Source organism: Leguminivora glycinivorella, chromosome 11 (genome assembly GCF_023078275.1).
Source record: "Leguminivora glycinivorella isolate SPB_JAAS2020 chromosome 11, LegGlyc_1.1, whole genome shotgun sequence".
Classification (NCBI taxonomy): Eukaryota; Metazoa; Arthropoda; class Insecta; order Lepidoptera; family Tortricidae; genus Leguminivora; species Leguminivora glycinivorella.
The window spans coordinates 14,533,984-14,552,052 of record NC_062981.1 but is presented as its reverse complement, the minus strand read 5'-3'; the positions used below and the strand labels follow the sequence as shown (position 1 = coordinate 14,552,052).

The following is an 18,069-nucleotide window of genomic DNA, read 5'->3' as shown; positions in this document are numbered from 1 at the left end:
GACCACGTGACCCCCTGGGGCCTGGGCCTTTACCACGTGACGTTATCTATATTTTAGAAAAGTTATTCAAGATGTTAGATACTTTTGGTGCGTTGTTTCATCCGCTACTTGTATTAACTGACTGTACACTGTCGAGCACTGGTACTTTTACGTTATACAATAATCAAAATATGTATCGTAATGCAAATAAGGCAACGTCCTCAGTTGACCTTGAATTACGTTTCCCGGAGACGGTAGCCATGCATCGAGTACCGTTGCGGAGAAAGTTCCGAGAGTGGAGCAAAATGCGCTAGCGCACTGCCTCCGATCAACGTAAGACATGGATTAACATTCACGTAGAACATTTTAATTTCGCGCCTGTTTTTAGTGCCAAGCCTGTTTAGTTGACCGTTTATACCTCCAATCAAACATCAAGAGCATGAATCAACATTTAAGGATATTGATTCGTATCGTGAATATTATGAAGAATATTTTTAGGTGTAACGTAAACATCCGTTAAGATTTGAAAAATTCGATTAGGTACTCCGAGTAGAACAGGCGATAAGGCTTGGCAACATGGATTTATCGACCGACGAAGAAACGAAGATTAGATGGAGTTAATTTAAATAAATGAAAATAGTAGTACCTATTTATTAGAATTTCACTTGAACTCATTACCCCGTAAACTCACTTTTTGGAACACCCATAAAATCAAATCAAACTGAATGTACTAGGTGTACCTAATTAAGTAACAATAAAAGAAAGAACTGCACCCGTTGTAGGGGTGCAGTGCAGTTCTTTCTTTTATTGTTATTGCACTATTGTATTGCAAGATTTCGCTTGCAACCGTCATAGATCATTTCAGTAGGCCTAGCACATGATGGCCGCGGGAGTATGTCGCCGCGAGATAGATGCCACGTCTTCTTCTAACTGTATTAATGACATAAGGACGGGTAGTCTATCTCGCGGCGACATACTCCCGCGGCCATCATGTGCTAGGCCTACTGGTACCTAAATAATTTGTGACTGAACGCAGTTATCGAACCTATATCACACTCAAGATCAATGAAAATTTACTCCTTTTAAATAAATTACCATGTATTAACACATAGTAACTCCCCCTTTTCATTGCCCCAAAGTGTAGTCCAGTCAAAAAGTAGGTTCCCGTATTGTCCATGGTCTCGTGAGCCGTCGCAAGCGCAGCCAGTCGCGACTGAGACCGCCCGCGCACGCACGGGACTTGCGCGAGAGTGGATAACGGTGCGCGGTTCGATTTTTTGGATTTTTTATTGGAGAAAATTGGACGAAGGTATTATTTTATTTTGTACCATTTTCAGTTAAGTTTAGAAGTTAGTCAAAAATATTCTATGTATGTATAATTCATTAGTTTAAAAAGTAAAATTATCCCGTGGGACTGATTCGGAATAAAATGAATGAAGCGGTGTTTAAAAATACTATTAAGCAGGTCGGTATTAATTATTGATACCGTGGGGCATTACAAAAAATGTAAAGCAACATAACTTTATGCATATTATGGTACTTATTTATTAAATCATCTTGCACCCGGAGTAATTTAGTACGGTGTAATTTTAAGTCTTAGTAAATTATCCTTTGAGTCCTCGGCAACCCGAACCCTCCTTGGAACTTGTACACTCTTTTTTTGCTATGTACTTAACACAGCTAAAGGGAGTGTACAAGCTTCTAATGGGTTGGCAACGCGCATGTGACATTCCTTGAGTTGAAGGCGTTCATAGGTTACGGTGACCGCTTTCCAATAAAAAAAATTACATTTTAAGAGATATTAAAAAACATTTTTCTCCTATGTTGTACCTAATACAAACAGATAAGTCACTTATTAAACTTATTGCGATAATTTAAGTAATTTATAATAAAATATCTGTTATGCTGTCCTGAAAAGCCAAGTCTCCATACATACAACACCATCTAAACTATTACATACGTAGAGTTCAGGTTGGACACCAAAACACCAAACACTTTATAAAAAAATTCCATGCACACCGACAGTGGTCCTACTTTCTTTTCGTCTACTTTCTAAGAATAAACAAACTCGTCGAGTTGACCTTCTACCGATCGTAACTTCGTATTTTGATGACACATACATGTTAATAATAGAAACCGATACGAAAGTGAACTGCCATTTTAATATTCCATAAGTTCTAATTACCTAATTAAAATGGGAACCTTACTAATCACGTCTTGCCAAACCAAGAGTAGGTATACCTAATTAAAATGGGAACCTTACTAATCACGTCTTGCCAAACCAAGAGTAGGTATATTTTACACTTTTGTTACTGCAATCACAACTTTAACCATGAAAGTTTTTTTTATACGTCGATGGCAAACGACCGTGTGCTCATGTTTTGGTAAAGAACGCCGTAGCGTATGGACAGCGACAAGCCATTATAAACATATTAACGCAGTTTTTGAAGAAAAGTCTCGGCTACCTATTCATAGCCCCAAAAGATCGTGCCATATATTTTTGCATATTTTGTTGTACATTATTGCAGGTGGCAATACAATCACAAAAATGCTAAGCTCGTTAACATTTTGACATGACAATTGTAATTATTTCCCTAATTGCAGTTGTAGTTATTCGTTGTTATTTGAAACCTCAAATTAGAGGATATTACCTCAGTTTGGGGTCACACGTAGCGTCATTCTACTCATTCTAGACACGCAGGCAAGTTCTAGTTATCATTTCTGTAATGATGATTACGGCCCTAACAGAGGTAAATCCTATAGCCTAGGTGTCCTGGCCTGCAACATTGTCTGTCGCAATATAACTAACCACTAACACAAAGAGGTGTTATTATGAATTTATGACTGCAATCTGGTCTTGCGTCGCGTGCAACAACATATTTATTTGACCACTCTTAAATTTTTGCTTTATGAAAAGGTGTCGACAGCTCCTCTACATATACACAGTCACTATTTAGATACTCTCCATCCATCCAAAGTTATGTACGTAATATATAAATAAATAAAATAAATAAATATTGAGGACACCTTACACAGATCAACTAAGCTCCAAACTAAGTAAAGCTTGTACTATGGGTGCTAAGCGACGTTATACATACTTAAATAGATAAATACATACTTATATACATAGAAAACATCCATGACTCAGGAACAAATATCTGTGCTTATCACACAAATAAATGCCCTTACCGGGATTCGAACCCAGGACTGCGGCTTAGCAGGCAGGGTCACTATCGACTGAGCCAGACAAGTCGTCAGGATGTTCTACGTTGGTCTTTTTTGTTCAAATTTTGAAATGCGGTACATACGACAAATTGTGTATTTTCAAATCGTAACCGTAACTGCTATTAAGAGTAGGACAAGCGAAATATCGACAAGCATTAGGTATTTATTAATTAGGTACCAACTAAATTGTTATAAGTACCTAAAGTCAACATAAGTGTGTTCACTAAGGGCTTTAAAATTACGAAACAGGCCAAACTCAATTACAAGTATTACAACTCATTGAAGACAATTATTACGTCCGTAGAATACTTATTTCATAAAAGGTTACTCGAAAAAGTTGACCCAGAATGTCCCAAATTAAAATAATTCAAGTCCCGACAAACAGAATTTTGCGCAACGAAGACATTTACACGAGAGCCGTTAATTAAAGGTAATTTTTAAAGGTATGGGATACAGGCGTGACTGTATGTATGTATGTATGTATGTAATTTTTATTGCCAATATTAATATTTATTGCCCGATTACACGAAAAGTTTCTTATTTGCTTTACTAACTCAGCCGATAATACAATGTAACATTTAAAATGGTTTTACTTTTAGTATAGGGAATGGAAGGGGAAAACTCCGTAAAACGGAGTGGCTTTAAAATGAAAATTTTGTGTGAAGAGGCGACTTTGAAATTTTTGTGTTCTAATCATAACCCCAGGTTACTCGTACGCAGAACTCTGCGTAGAGAGCGCCACTCTAGGGTCTACCGCAATATACAAAATCGTTCGCTATTCGTCACTCTATAACTCTGGAACAGAGTCATAAGAGAGGCAGACAGTGAAACTCCAACTTTCGTGTATCGCAGAAGGTAGATCCTTAGTGAAAACTTTTCAAGAATCTGGCATAAGTGTGTATGAGTTACTCTTATGATTCTGCGGTGCTGCAATTTAATGGTGCCTTTTCGGAGACTTAATCATTTCCCGTTTATATATCGTCACTACTTTAAAAAAAACTTGTATCTTCGTCTGTCAATGAAAAGAAAATTGTAGTAGTATGTATGGAATGCATATAGACTTACTGCGTTTTAACTTTGAGGAACAGCGTGAGATACGAGATTTTTTAAAAGTAGTGACGATATGTTGCCTAGGACCTAGATCCGAACGGCTCCTCTATCCTAAGTTATGACGTATTTCTTTCATTTCAGAACACGAAAATGTTAGAAGGCACAAAAATCAACCCACACTCCCAGGTGTCGAAAATTTTCGACATCGCCAAGGACACCGTCCTCTTCTTCATCCTATCATGTTACTACATAATGGAATCTCTGTTTTGGACGTTGGTGCCTAATGCTATACGGCCTATGAAGAGCCTGAAGGGCGATGTGGTGCTGGTGACGGGAGGTGGAGGAGGAGTGGGTCGGCAGTTGGCTGTGAAGTTGGCGCGGATGGGAGCTAAGGTGGTTATTTGGGATATTAATAAAGAAGGTATGTTTGACACTTCAGTTCAAATTTGCACGTACGGGCGTCGAAGAGACTGCGACCGATGAATACGGCAATATTAACTGAAGTGAAGTTGTTTAAACGGTTTTGACTACGAATATTGATGACGCATTCACCATTACAATAGGACAAATGGAAATCCGTCTCTCCTCGCGGAAATAGAGATTATTTTTATACCTATGTATATACACATGTATGACAATATGTATGTATACATGTAGGACATTTTGAAAAGAGGTCTTAACAATAACCACCAAGAAAACCGATATATGTACGAGATTTCCTCGTATTAGAGATAACAGATAACTTCCGAGATACTTTACCGTCGGCTGTGAAGAATGACAATTTTAATGAATTAAACTCGCGTGCTTAGACTGGGTAATAAGTCAATTGTGTCTATGACTGTTTTGATGTGGATAATTACAATAAACTACGCGGCGGAATCCATTGGGATTAAAATAATTATATACGAAATTATAAATACCTAACATCTACAATCAATGTTTTTTTTTTCAGTAGGTACGAGTACGTACGTATGTCTAAGGCTCCGTAGGCTTAGGTTTTTTTTTCTCACTCTCAACGAGCTTTCTCGATGACGTGTGAGTGGAGATTGTCGTTTTTTTTAAAGAAAATTTTGGAAAAGAAATTCATATTTTTCCTTACTGTAATATTTATTGAGCTTTTGCCCACGGCTTCGCTCGCGTTAGACAGAGACAAAAAGTAGCCTATGTCACTCTCCATCCCTTCAACTATCTCAAAATATCACGTCAATTCGTCGCTCCGTTTTGCTGTGAAAGACGGACAAACGAACGGACACACACACTTTCCCATTTATAATATTAAGTATGGATTTTATTACTTTAAACCAATATTATTCTCCACCAGCAAAAGCAATTAGACTCGGCCGATTCACGAAAATCATTATTCAATTCTAAGTACTACCTAAGTACTAAATAAAATATAAGACGTGCGCAGATGTGACGGCGGATGGCTACGAAATAGCCAGCTCAGCAATTCCCGAAAAGTTTGTACATTTGGATCACGTCTCCGATTTTGATAAAAATTGGTAGGCTGATAGAGTCCATGATGCTGAGCAAGATCCACTAGGTTTTCCAAAATTTCCCAGGTAGTTTGTATGAAACCTTCCTTTTTTGTTACCGAAAATGTATAGAAATCTGGTAATCTCGGAGACGTGATCCAATCCAAATGTACAAACTTTTCGGGAATTGCTGAGCTACGGTCAAAGAATAGTTTTCACCGAAATATTATTCTACGTATAATAAAGTACTCAATAAAATTGTGAATATGTACCAGGGTTGCAGAAGACGTGCGCAGATGTGACGGCCGAGGGCTACGAAATCGCCAGCTACGAAGTGGATCTGTCGGACCGCCCCACCGTCTATGCGGCTGCTGAAAAGGTCAAGAACGAGGTATCAAACTTTCGTTGGCTCTTTCATACATTTTTGTTGTCATTTACTATGAGAGTACATCTTTTTCGCGATTTCGAGTTGGTCCCGTACAATGTCCCGCAGTAAAAGTTGTTCAGTAGGTATGTATATGAGGGTATGACCTTTTATTATTGGAGAGGACTAAATGTAGGAATAATCTAGATATAACTTAGGAAGTAATTAAAGTATAATTGCCCATATTGCCATACCTTACCGGGGTGCCATGCGACCTCCTTCGTATTGTAACATCTTTAATGTAATACCATGGTTTGCAATAAATGATATTGAATTGATTGATCGATTGATTAAACCCCCTTTATATTTCCCCTTTGTATTCAACGGTGGGCACTCGAGCAGCTAGGAAGGAATAGTGTTTGTCACTTACATGATCTTAGGCATAAAAGCGTACAATTTAATCCAAGGCAGCACTTCTTCCTTCAGAATTTTCTGCAGCTGTATGTCCATTCCATAGTGCATTTTCTCAAAACGCGAAGAGTCGCATGTCACTACACAAATAAACACATTGTACAAGTACATTCTGCATCGTTATGTAAATTTACACCTAATGCAAATATACTTACATTGTTTGAAGGTGGGGAAAGTGGATGTCCTCATCAACAACGCTGGCACCGTGTTTGGGGAGACCCTTCTGGATCTGAGCGACACGGCCATCGAAACCACATACAAAGTCAACATCCTCTCGCATTACTGGGTGAGTAACATTACATTGGGTACATTGTCTGAAGGTGGGGAAAGTGGATGTCCTTAGGGTTGTAAATAGAAAAAAACCAAATGTTTTTTTTCAGAATTGTGAAAAAAAACATGAAAAAAAACCGAGCACCATGGTTTTTTTTCTAAATATGGTTTTTTTTCAGATGAACAAATAATACGACAATAACGGTTTTTCGTGACTTGTAACGTGTTTCAAATAACAATAACGTACATTTTAATTCAATTAACATTCAGTATACACAAGTTTATTGGGGAATCCCCGATGCTGTGTGTAGCGGTAGTGTTGCCAACACTAAATAGTGATAACTACCAACTACAGATTTCGTAAATGTTACTTTTATAAGACCAGAAATTAAAGTTATTTGATTAAATTCGTTTAATAGTTAACATTAAGTCTATAAACCCGTATAGAAGTATTAACTACTTTGCAAATTTTGAGATTTCGTACTTTAGAAAAAAAACATACTCCAGAAAAAAAACTGTTTTTTTTCACGGTTTTTTTTCATGTTTTTTTTTCAAGTCAGAAAAAAAACCGTTTTTTTGCAACCCTAGATGTCCTTATCAACAGCGCTGGCACCGTGTTTGGATCTGAGCGACACACAGCCATCGAAACCACATAAAAGTCAATATCCTCTCTAATTACTGGGTGAGTGACGTGACATTAGGTACCTACATTGTCTGAAGGTGGGGGGCTGTCCTCATCAACAATGCTGGCACCGTGTTTGGGGAGATCTGGATCTGAGCGAAACGGCCATCGAAACCACATACACAGTCAACATCCTCTCACACTGCTGGATGAGTGACGGACAAGTACCCTGCCATCATACATATTTCGTAGAGATTGTTAGGTGCCTTTGATCATTTATTCAGAAGCTAGATTGCTATCATAGAATGGGAATAGAGTTCTGCAAGTTCTGCAGTTCGCTGTACTATCAAAATCAGACCAAGGTACGTAGCCGAATGGCACAAACGCTCACGAAATGCTCACGAAACGAAACGCTCGTAGATATATCTCTATCGCTCTCGCGTACTGGTGCGACAGAGCCAGACTACCTTTCGCGGCGTTTCGTTTTCGTTTCGCGTCGCAGAAATGCCATTCGGCTACGGGGCCAGGAGTACCTGGCTCACAAATACTTATCTATCTGAATACGGCTTATGTATTGTCAAGGCATTAGAGTGCGTACGTGTTCAAAATAGTAAATCATTTTACTTCTGAGTGGCGTCGATCAAATCGTCCAGTGTTTCTTTTATTTTGCAACTGTTCAGTTGCAAAAGAAAGTCTTAAAACATAACACAAATACTGTTATCTATTGGGCAGAAATGTAGACACCGTCACTAACGTTTCAGCATTCTAAAATCCTTTAACTTTCATTTCAGACGGTAAAAGCGTTCCTGCCCGAGATGATCGAGACAGGCAAAGGCCACATTGTAACCGTGGGCTCAGTAGCTGGACTCTTGGGGACCTACAGATGTACGGACTATAGCGCTACCAAGTTTGCCACGGTCGGCTTCCATGAGAGCCTCTTCACTGAACTTAGGGTAAGAATTATCCAACATGTTACCATCAAATTCCACATTTAAATAAAAGCCAGCTGTTACTGCTGGTAAAATTTTGGAAAAATATATTAAAAAAAAGAAATGCGGAATACTGTTTCTGCAAGGAATATTTTTTATCTAATTATATAGTGTAGGTACACGAACAAGTACCTATGTGCGGCTGCCGCAATAAAAGCAACACATCACAATTATCGTGGCAATTATTAAGAAACTCCCCATTCATCTTACAAGATGGCAACGCAATTACAATCCCTGAGACGCGCAACGGTAATTGCTAACAATTTTTCTACTCGTTTGACACTTACATCGCAAAGGAACTGTCCTTCATTGGACATATTTGAATGATATTTTTATTTTTCAAGGCTCACGGCCACACTACAATCCACGCGACGCTAGTGTGCCCCTACTACATCAACACGGGAATGTTCGACGGAGTCACCCCACGCCTCATGCCGATGTTGGAACCGGACTATGTCGCCGAGACCATGATAGACTCTATTCGGAAGAACGAGGTCAACTGCATCATGCCTGGCTCTGTGCGGTATCTGCTGTGCGGTATCTGCTGCCTCACTTAAATGGTTAGTACTTGCCGATGTTGGAACCGGACGCCGAGACCATGATAGACTGATGCATCATGCCTGGCTCCGTGCGGTAAAAATCAGCCTCACTACATCAATACGTGGGTGTTCGACGGAGTCACCTAACGCCTCGTGCCGATGTTGGAACCGGACTATGTCGCCGAGACCATGATAGACTCTATTCGGAAGAACGTGGTCAACTGCATCATGCCTGGCTCTGCTGCCACTTGAATGGTTAGTACTTATTGGTGCGAAAAAATATCACATGTGTTCCGATTTGTCCCAGCCGGACTTACAGATGGGAATACGAGCATTCATGACATGAGTCTCTCCATTAAATTTGTGTTGTGTTGTACGAGTAACAACTTTGCGATATCTACAATGTGGGTACACGTTTTTGACGTGTGCTCAATCATACCAAAGACATATATAACTCCGTATAGACAGATAAAGTCTAAGAAAAAAACGTACCTCAGTACCATACAAAAAAGGTACGGTGGCCTAGATGGCATTACACCTTTGGGGTACGCTCAGCTAGATGACGCTAATACATATTAATATTTGACATTTTAACACATATCGAACTAACAATATGGAGCAAATTGTCAAAACTGAGGTTCAAAAGTTTTAAGCCTGTGTCAAGAGATGGCAGTCTATCCACTGTGATTACACATTTTACTTCGACAGTATCCAAGTAACAATTTCTGGTCCTATAGTGGTCGAGAGCACCAAATTAAATCACATTAAATAGTCCTATAAATAGTCTATATTGGTACTGTAGAGCCGATTTGGCGCAATTATGCAGCCATTTAGTGATATAATAGGGCTATAGCAGTATCATCCGTGACGTTTAAGGTCTATAATGGTGATGTGATGATGACTATTGTGCTAATTTGTTGACATAGAGGACACAGTAACGCTATTATAGTATCAATTTATGCTATAGTAGCATTTGAGATTCCGTTATACAGGTTTTTTGTTCTGTAATAGCAGTTGCCGTCCCTTTTAATGCGAATGAATGAAATTTCTAAAATAATTTAATGTGTGTAATATTTAACAAAAACTGTTCTAAACGAGGAACTTTATGAAAAGTGGCATGTGAACTTGTGAAGTTAGTGTCAATCAAAATAATTTGGATTTCGTATAATTCCATCATTACTGCAAAAAGGTATGCGATGGAAATTTTACCGTTAAAAGAATATTAGTTTAATGGAGTATTTTAAGTGCGCCCTCGATTTATACCTGTTTTGAATAAAATAAATAAATATAATTTAATACAATAAAATTATTGGCACCATAGTTTCTACTATGGATCCAAGAAGTAAAACATATGCTTTTATAGTTCGACTATGTCACTTATCATACGCATTCACTGCCATAAGCCCGCCATTGTGGATTCAATTAGGGTTGCATGAGACTTTAACTATGATCCAGTTTAACTTATAAGTTCTTTATATAGAAAACAATACTTGTTTTCAATGTTTTACTATAGAAAGATCTTCTAAACAGTTTTTTTTTATAAAACATATAGTAAACTCAGCTATAACGCTATTGTGTTTTAAAAGAGATACCGAAACCATTATTCCACAGTTCTGTGATATAAAAGAGTAATTGTGACGTATACGGCGATGAGATATAAAAGGCATTAGAAAACGACTATTAACGCTTTTCAAAGCTATATAAACGTATCCTGAAAACTTCATTATACAGCAAAATAGCTCTATAATGGTATTCATATCACTACTACAGTGTTAAATACTGTAGCAGTGTTTTCCAAAGCCACTATATCCCAAAATAGTGGTATAGTTAGGTTTTAATTTCTGTTAAAATACGACTACTAAAAATACTATAAGCGGCTTGTTGGGAACCTTAATAGCGCAAATTGATAGCATAACAGTGATTCCTAACACTATTATACAATAATATTGTTCTTTAGTAGGTTATTTGATCCTGTTATAGACCAGGCCTATAGCGGCTGTATAAAATGGTGATATAAACGTTTACATCACTTCCTAATAGCACCTTTTAGCTGTATAACACAACAACTATAGCGGCTTGTCGGGAACCTTAATAGCGTAAATTGATTGCATAACAGTCATTTCTAACACCATTATATAATAATATTGTTCTATAGTAGTCATATTTGATCCTGTTATACACCAGGCCTATAGCGGCTCTATAAAATGGTGATATAAACGTTTACATCACTTCCTAATAACACCTTTTAGCTGTATAACGCAACAACTATAGCGGCTTGTCGGGAACCTTAATAGCGCAAATTGATTGCATAACAGTGATTTATAACACCATTATATAATAATATTGTTTTATAGTAGTCATATTTGATCCTGTTATAGACCAGGCCTATAGCGGCTCTATAAAATGGTGATATAAACGTTTACATCACTTCCTAATAACACCTTTTAGCTGTATAACGCAACAACTATAGCGGCTTGTCGGGAACCTTAATAGCGCAAATTGATTGCATAGCAGTGATTCCTAACACTATTATACAATAATATAGATCTATAGTAGTCATATTTGATCCTGTTATAGACCAGGCCTATAGCGGCTCTATAAAATGGTGATATAAACGTTTACATCACTTCCTAATAACTCTCTATAATACTCGATCCTCTTTGATCACACCTAATACATGGAGATGAAATAAGATAGATTCACATTTTTAAGACTTTTCAAAAAATATCTTTACAAAAACCCCATACCTCATTTATCAATCATGTTACAGTTTTTCATAGCTTTTCCATTTCGTTCCAGCTTACTCCCAGCGAAAATGTGCTGGGACCTGATGCACCGCGTGATGAAGGGACCCCAGTCCATGATGGAGCTCAAACGGAAACCGAAAGTCGCTGGCCACTAACAAATTAGACTATGGCCTGCGATTACACACGCCTATAGCTTGCACAACTGGCCCCGTAGCCGAATGGCATTTCTCCGACGCCAAACGAAAGCGATACGCCGCTGGCTCTGTCGCGCCAATACGCAAGCGCGATAGAGATAGATATCTACTAGCGCTTCGTTTCGTGAGCGTTTCGTGAGCGATTGTGCCATTCGGCTAGCCACCCTGGCATGCTATACGAGTACAAAATCACTGGCAAATGGACTGGCATGCAAGTATTTTGTACGCGTCTTGCATGCCAGCTGTGCAAGCTAGTCATGTGTATCGCAGGCCTATGAACTTGTGACAGGCCAGCGTGCGTAGCCGAATGCACAAACGCTCACGATAATATCTCTTTCGTAGCTATCTATCTCTATCGCCCTTGCGTATTAGCGCGACAGAGCCAGACTACCGTTCGCGGCGTTTCGTTTTCGTTTCGCGTCGCAGAAATGCCATTCGGTTACGGGGCCAGGTTACAAAGTTGATTCTGCACTTTATAACAAAGTCATAAAGTGCTACATTTGATGATACGGATTTGGTAACTTGGATCTGGAGTAACAATTTGTGAAGAAATATTGAATGTTGTAATTTAATTATAAATAGAGGAATTATGTTAGTTAAGGATTAACTTAGAAGACTGAACTGTTGTTTAATACAGAGGTTTAACAACTTACTTGTATGTGATTTTAACTTTATACCGCTTATGCTTAACACAGATTTGATACCTATTGACTTGGTTCGTCTGCTGGTGCTGATTTACCAAATTGTATCAAGATAATAGCTAAGTTTCGAATACTAAATTATCTGATATTGCTTACCTCATCTTGATTAGGTACTCAGTAAAATCATCCTTTTCAGCCACTTCTGCTGACAAAATTATGGTAGATTGTTTTCAACTTTAAACGGTTCTTGAGGAATCGGGTGTTCTAAAAAAAGACGGCCAATAAACTAACACAAACATTTATTACAAGTTAAAGTTAATATCACACAGACTTAGTGCGCTAGTTTCCGTCCAGTGCTAGTTTGCGTCCATTTGAGGAAATTATGAATAAATCTTTGCCGCACTTACACACTAGCATAATGCCCATAATAAGAAGAGGTAGTAAACTAATCTAGCCGCTTCTGTATTGAGTAGAGTGTGGGGAACAAAATCTTCTTTGTGCCCTGCGAAGTCTTGGAACAAAAGACTTGCCCTAAGGTGTGTGGACGCAAACTATCCTAGTGCCCCTAATTAAAAGAGGTCATAGGATTAGTCTAGCTAAACACTCGTGGCTTCTGTATTGAGTAGTGTGGGGAACAATATCTTTGTGTGTAATTGTAATTAGAAGAGATCATAGAAGTAGTCTAGCCCAACTCTCGCGGCTTCTGTATTCGGCTATTAGAGTGTGGGGAACAATATCTTCTTTGTGCCCTAAGGTATGTTCGATGCAAACTAGCACAGTGCCCCTGATTAGAAGAGGTAGAAGTAGTCTAGCCAAACTCTCGCGGCTTCTGTTGAGTAGAATGTGGGGAACAATATCTTCTTTGTGCCCTAAGGTGTGTGGACGCAAACTAGCACAGTGCCCCTAATAATTAGGCTTCTAATTATTAGAAGAGGTCGTAGAAGTAGTCTAGCCCCTGTCCCAGTTCCCATATGGCCACGCCGGTACCAAACTCGCGCGCTAACTCTAGCCGCTTCTGTATAGAGTAGAGTGTGGGGAAGAATATCTTCTTTGTGCCCTGCGATGTCCTGAAAAAGGAGAGGTTTTATTTGCAATTTTGTATGCTTTAAACACCCACGTGCAGCAAGTGGTTATAGGAAATTATAAGAAATGAAGCTATGCGCAAATACCTATCTACGAAACGAAAACACAGGGTTATGCACTTATAGAACCAATCAAACCACGATACTATTGTATCGACGACTACGAATTCGGTACTGATGTACTACCATCAGCCGAACCGCCCGGCACGACAAAATGTTTTAGTCTTAAATGTGTATGTAATCACCAGTTCGTAACCAGTTACCATAGAAGATTTCTCTTCGATCGTAGTTGGCTTCATACAGCAAATAAAATTCTTCGATCGCAACTGGTTACGTACGCGGCCGAAGGGGTTTGGACGGCAGCAGCGGTTGCTGACAGCGATGAAACTTTCTGCTACAAGATTTTTACTACTAAGCCTGTTTCTATGTCAATTACTAAAACTCACCGGATTTCAACATAGTTCTCCGCCGTATTATTATTATACGTCAACACTTGGTTCGCCTTGGCGTTCTTCAATAACTCAATATACTCCGTGCCAACAATGGGGCCACCGCCGTTCGCAGTATATGAGTTGCCATAGAAATTCAGCCCGAGAAGGATTTTGGAGCGCTTCGCGGGATTTTCATCATTGTCAATAAGTTTTTCTATGCATAACTTCATCCAATATAGTGGCGCATTTGGTCCTGGAATCATACAGTGCAAATTGAGACTCTGTGTACTGTGTAAGATCTGTAATTTTGTACCTACAATAATGTAACACAAAGCACTTTCTTCTGGATAAAGAACTTATCTGTGGGATATGATATTCTGTAAAGGGAAAGTACACTCGGATCAAAGACATCTTCCTACATAGTTGACCTAAATATTTGTTTACCGAATTTCTGTGGACTAGAAAAGTCAGACGCTCTATTTATCCATCTGTCTATCTATCTACATCATGACGGAAATGGCTTCGACATACTAGTAAATATTGTTGTAGGGCTGTATGAATTCATAGGTAGGAGTAAGGCTATATCAGAGGCCTGAAGGGTACCTGTACACTTGGATCACTGAAATTGTCTTCCTATGCAGTTGATGTATGTAAATGGTTCCTTACCAGGTTTCTGTGGACTAGAAAAGTCGTACGGTAGATATCGTTGAAGGCCTGGATGTAGAACTCGTCGCTAGGATAGCCTCTGAATGGAGGGTACACGAGCCACACAAGGACCTAACTGATCATCAGGGAGCGTACTTTTCGTGCCGATGACATGAATTTGACGTCACGCTCCATATAGGGTGATCACAAATTGTTTTATTGTAAATTATTAATCATTAGTCATCAATCATTTTAAGTTATGAATTTCTTTGCATGGTAATGAATGCAAGAAGGATGGTGTGCTTTACGTTAGAGAGAAATTCTCTATTCTACGTATTTATTGTAATGTGTTGTTAATAAATACTATTTAATTAAATTTATGTATAAAAACAAATCAAATAATTTTATTCACGTTTCACATTTCAAGTAGGTATTATTTATGCCACATGTAAATGGACTTCTGTATTTGAAGTGATTTGTACACGATTAAAATGATTGACGACTAATGATTAATAATTTACAATAAAACTATTTGGGATCACCCTATACGGAGCGTGACGTCAGATTAATGTCATCGGCATGTAAAGTACGCTCCCTGCTGATCATCTTAATATATAGTTCATATAAGTAGTTCCTTACCAGGTTTCTGTGGACTAGAGAAGTCATATGTCATGACAGACACGGCTTCGACATACGGGTAGATATCGTTGAAGGCCTGGATGTAGAACTCGTCGCTAGGATAGCCCCTGAAAGGTGGGTACACTAGGATCAAACTGAAGTCGTCTTCCTGCATTTCCAGACCTGTAACATTATACAAGATTATAAAAAATATTATATGTTTATTTTTTAAATACCTTGAAATGGTAACTTACAAGATTTTCCAATAAGGCCTAGTTACCCTTCGGGTTGGAATCGGAAGGTCAGATGGCAGTTGCTTTCGTAAAACTGGTGCCTACGCCAAATCTTGGCATTACTTGTCAAAGCGGACCCCTGGCTCTCATGATGATGATGATGGTAACTTACAAGATTTTTCAGGATCAATCTTGATGCCTACATTTGGTATAAATTGTGTATTTTTTACTATTCAATTGATAAGCGGCAGCAGGATTTATTCACCTCTCCGATGAGGGTTTTAAGCTTTGTACCCAAACAATACTAAATAATCTAAAGGACATGAACTCACCAAACTGCTGTATGAATTTAACAGAGCGGTCAGCGTACTTCCCGACCTGCGAGAGCATCTCAAGCACCACTCCGTCAAACTTCCACTGCTTGCAGGCTTTCTTTACCTCTTCGATAAGCGCTTTCTGCTCTGAAAGTGACGAGGGCTCCATGAAGAAGGCCTTGAGGTCTGACATCTGCCAGTTGTCAAATAGGATTCTTGGCAGAACTGCAAATGAAAAAGATTGTGTATATGAAGAAGTAGCTAATGTAATAAACTAGTAAACATTAACACATTTGTGTTAAAACAAAACCTGTCCATTTTGAAATAAAATCACTCTGTAAATAGGAATGATTGTGTAGGTTTGCAGACAGAGTCATAAAATGAATTCTTAGAAGACCCATAAGCTTCAAGCCATATGAAATGATCCACTTTGTGAATGCCATAAGGCCTCTCAAGATATTACTAAACCAAATTACTCATAAACAATACTAACTTTTTAAGTTCCTATCAAATCCTTTTTGGCGTACAGATTTCATCCACGCATGATCAACATCATGCAGCCCCGAGATGATGTAGATGTTAGGGCTCTGCCGCTTGATCTGCAGCCACACCGGGGAGATGTAGTTGAACTTGGGCGCCCAGGTCTTGGCCACATCATAGCCTTTGTTGTTCCACTAAAAAAAGAGACTTATTAGCTTTGTAATTTGTAAAAATAAATTGGAGGATTAGCAATGAATATGAATAACACTACTTGTAGGATTATCCTACATGAATATGATCATACAGTGCCAAGAAAACTGCTTTTTGTATTATTTCGTTCTATGCTTGTTTTTAGGGTTCCGTACCAAAAAGGTACGAAAGGAACCCTTATTCTTATTTTTGAAAACTTTCTCAATTAACCCATAACCTATTTTCATGTCATATGTAAGTGATATTGTGGAAAGTAACAAGCACAGATTTTAAGAATTCTTGATTGAACTTACCGCAGCGCTGGTTAATTATTCTATGATAAGGTAGGATTCATTCATGATTTTCATGAAATACATACCGGCGTTACATATCCCAACACAATGTTCTCAAAGTTCTTTGTAGAAACGTCTTGATGATAAGTGGCATGATATTTTATGATGTCTTTTATGTAGGGTGCTTCATTCACTAATTTTCTGTCCAAAACATTGTGTTTTCGAGGGCCTTCCTGCGGTTTTATACCTTTCTGTCCTTTCTTATCAGACGGTGGTGATAATGTCGCAAAACAGACACATAGCAACACTATAACATGCAGAATAATTTGAAAACATTTCATTGTTCTTTTTTATTTACACGCCACGTTTTAATATTAGTATATTATCTCGGAAAATAGTTATTGCAAATTTTATCGACTGATGTGAAAACAATCAATCCGCCGCCGGCCACGACTTGGTGAGCGAAACGTCAACATCCGAGTTTGGTCCAAACCATACGTAGTAGTTCGAGTTGGTCATTGAAAGCGGATAAAAATCAGTAGATTAAAATTTCAGATCATTTCCTAATATTGGCACGATTTTAAATATGTGCAATAAATAAAAGTAAAAATATTACAGAAACTTATTACACATTATTTAATCATGTTGAGTGATGAAACGAATCTACATTTAGGACCGTTAAACTACCGCGCGAGTGGTGCGCGAAAATTAACATTGTATCCGGTCCTTCGATCCGAATTTTGTACACTTATAAAAACTGGAGATTATTGTATTATGATATTTATGATTGTATTCAAAGATCTATGGCTTGTTAACTTAATAATAACGTTTTGATTAAGTTGCAAACTACTCTTATTATATGTAGTAGTATATACCTATCTTCGAAATGTCGATATAGTACAAAAATCAGTAGGTATACTAGGTATCTTAGTGCATATTTTATTCACTGATTAAATTTCACTCATCATGAAATATAGTATACCAGCACTAGCAGCATGCTATAGGCTAATTGCCTACTAGCAAATCAGCTTCTTTTTAAGAACTGTCAAAACGAATTTCAACGTCTTGCTAATATGGAATTAATATGAAATCGAATTGAGTGACGTCACGGTCAATTCAGTTACTTTATATATTTCTACCTGACTTATTAAATAGAAATTGGATTTAAAAAACCTTCTATCCATATTTTTCGTATATTTATCTGATGCTTTATTTCGT

At 38.2% G+C, this 18,069-nt stretch overlaps 2 protein-coding genes across 2 annotated transcripts; one reads left to right on the top strand and one right to left on the bottom strand.

The window, feature by feature from the left end:
- Positions 1 to 1,175: 1,175 nt before the first annotated feature.
- On the top strand, positions 1,176 to 12,577 carry LOC125231134 (short-chain dehydrogenase/reductase family 16C member 6). The gene is made up of 8 exons (XM_048136494.1): positions 1,176 to 1,288; positions 4,396 to 4,675; positions 6,005 to 6,120; positions 6,731 to 6,850; positions 8,248 to 8,409; positions 8,790 to 8,982; positions 9,693 to 9,699; positions 11,784 to 12,577. Exons 2-8 carry the CDS (start codon positions 4,405 to 4,407, stop codon positions 11,884 to 11,886), a joined length of 972 nt encoding a protein of 323 aa, XP_047992451.1. The 5' UTR covers positions 1,176 to 1,288; positions 4,396 to 4,404; the 3' UTR covers positions 11,887 to 12,577.
- A 277-nt stretch (positions 12,578 to 12,854) lies between these two features.
- On the bottom strand, positions 12,855 to 17,308 carry LOC125231047 (chitinase domain-containing protein 1). The gene is made up of 6 exons (XM_048136389.1): positions 16,938 to 17,308; positions 16,383 to 16,563; positions 15,908 to 16,114; positions 15,364 to 15,525; positions 14,095 to 14,332; positions 12,855 to 13,633 (listed from the first exon to the last, which is right to left on the bottom strand). Exons 1-6 carry the CDS (start codon positions 17,190 to 17,192, stop codon positions 13,492 to 13,494), a joined length of 1,185 nt encoding a protein of 394 aa, XP_047992346.1. The 5' UTR covers positions 17,193 to 17,308; the 3' UTR covers positions 12,855 to 13,491.
- Between the last annotated feature and the right edge of the window lie 761 nt (positions 17,309 to 18,069).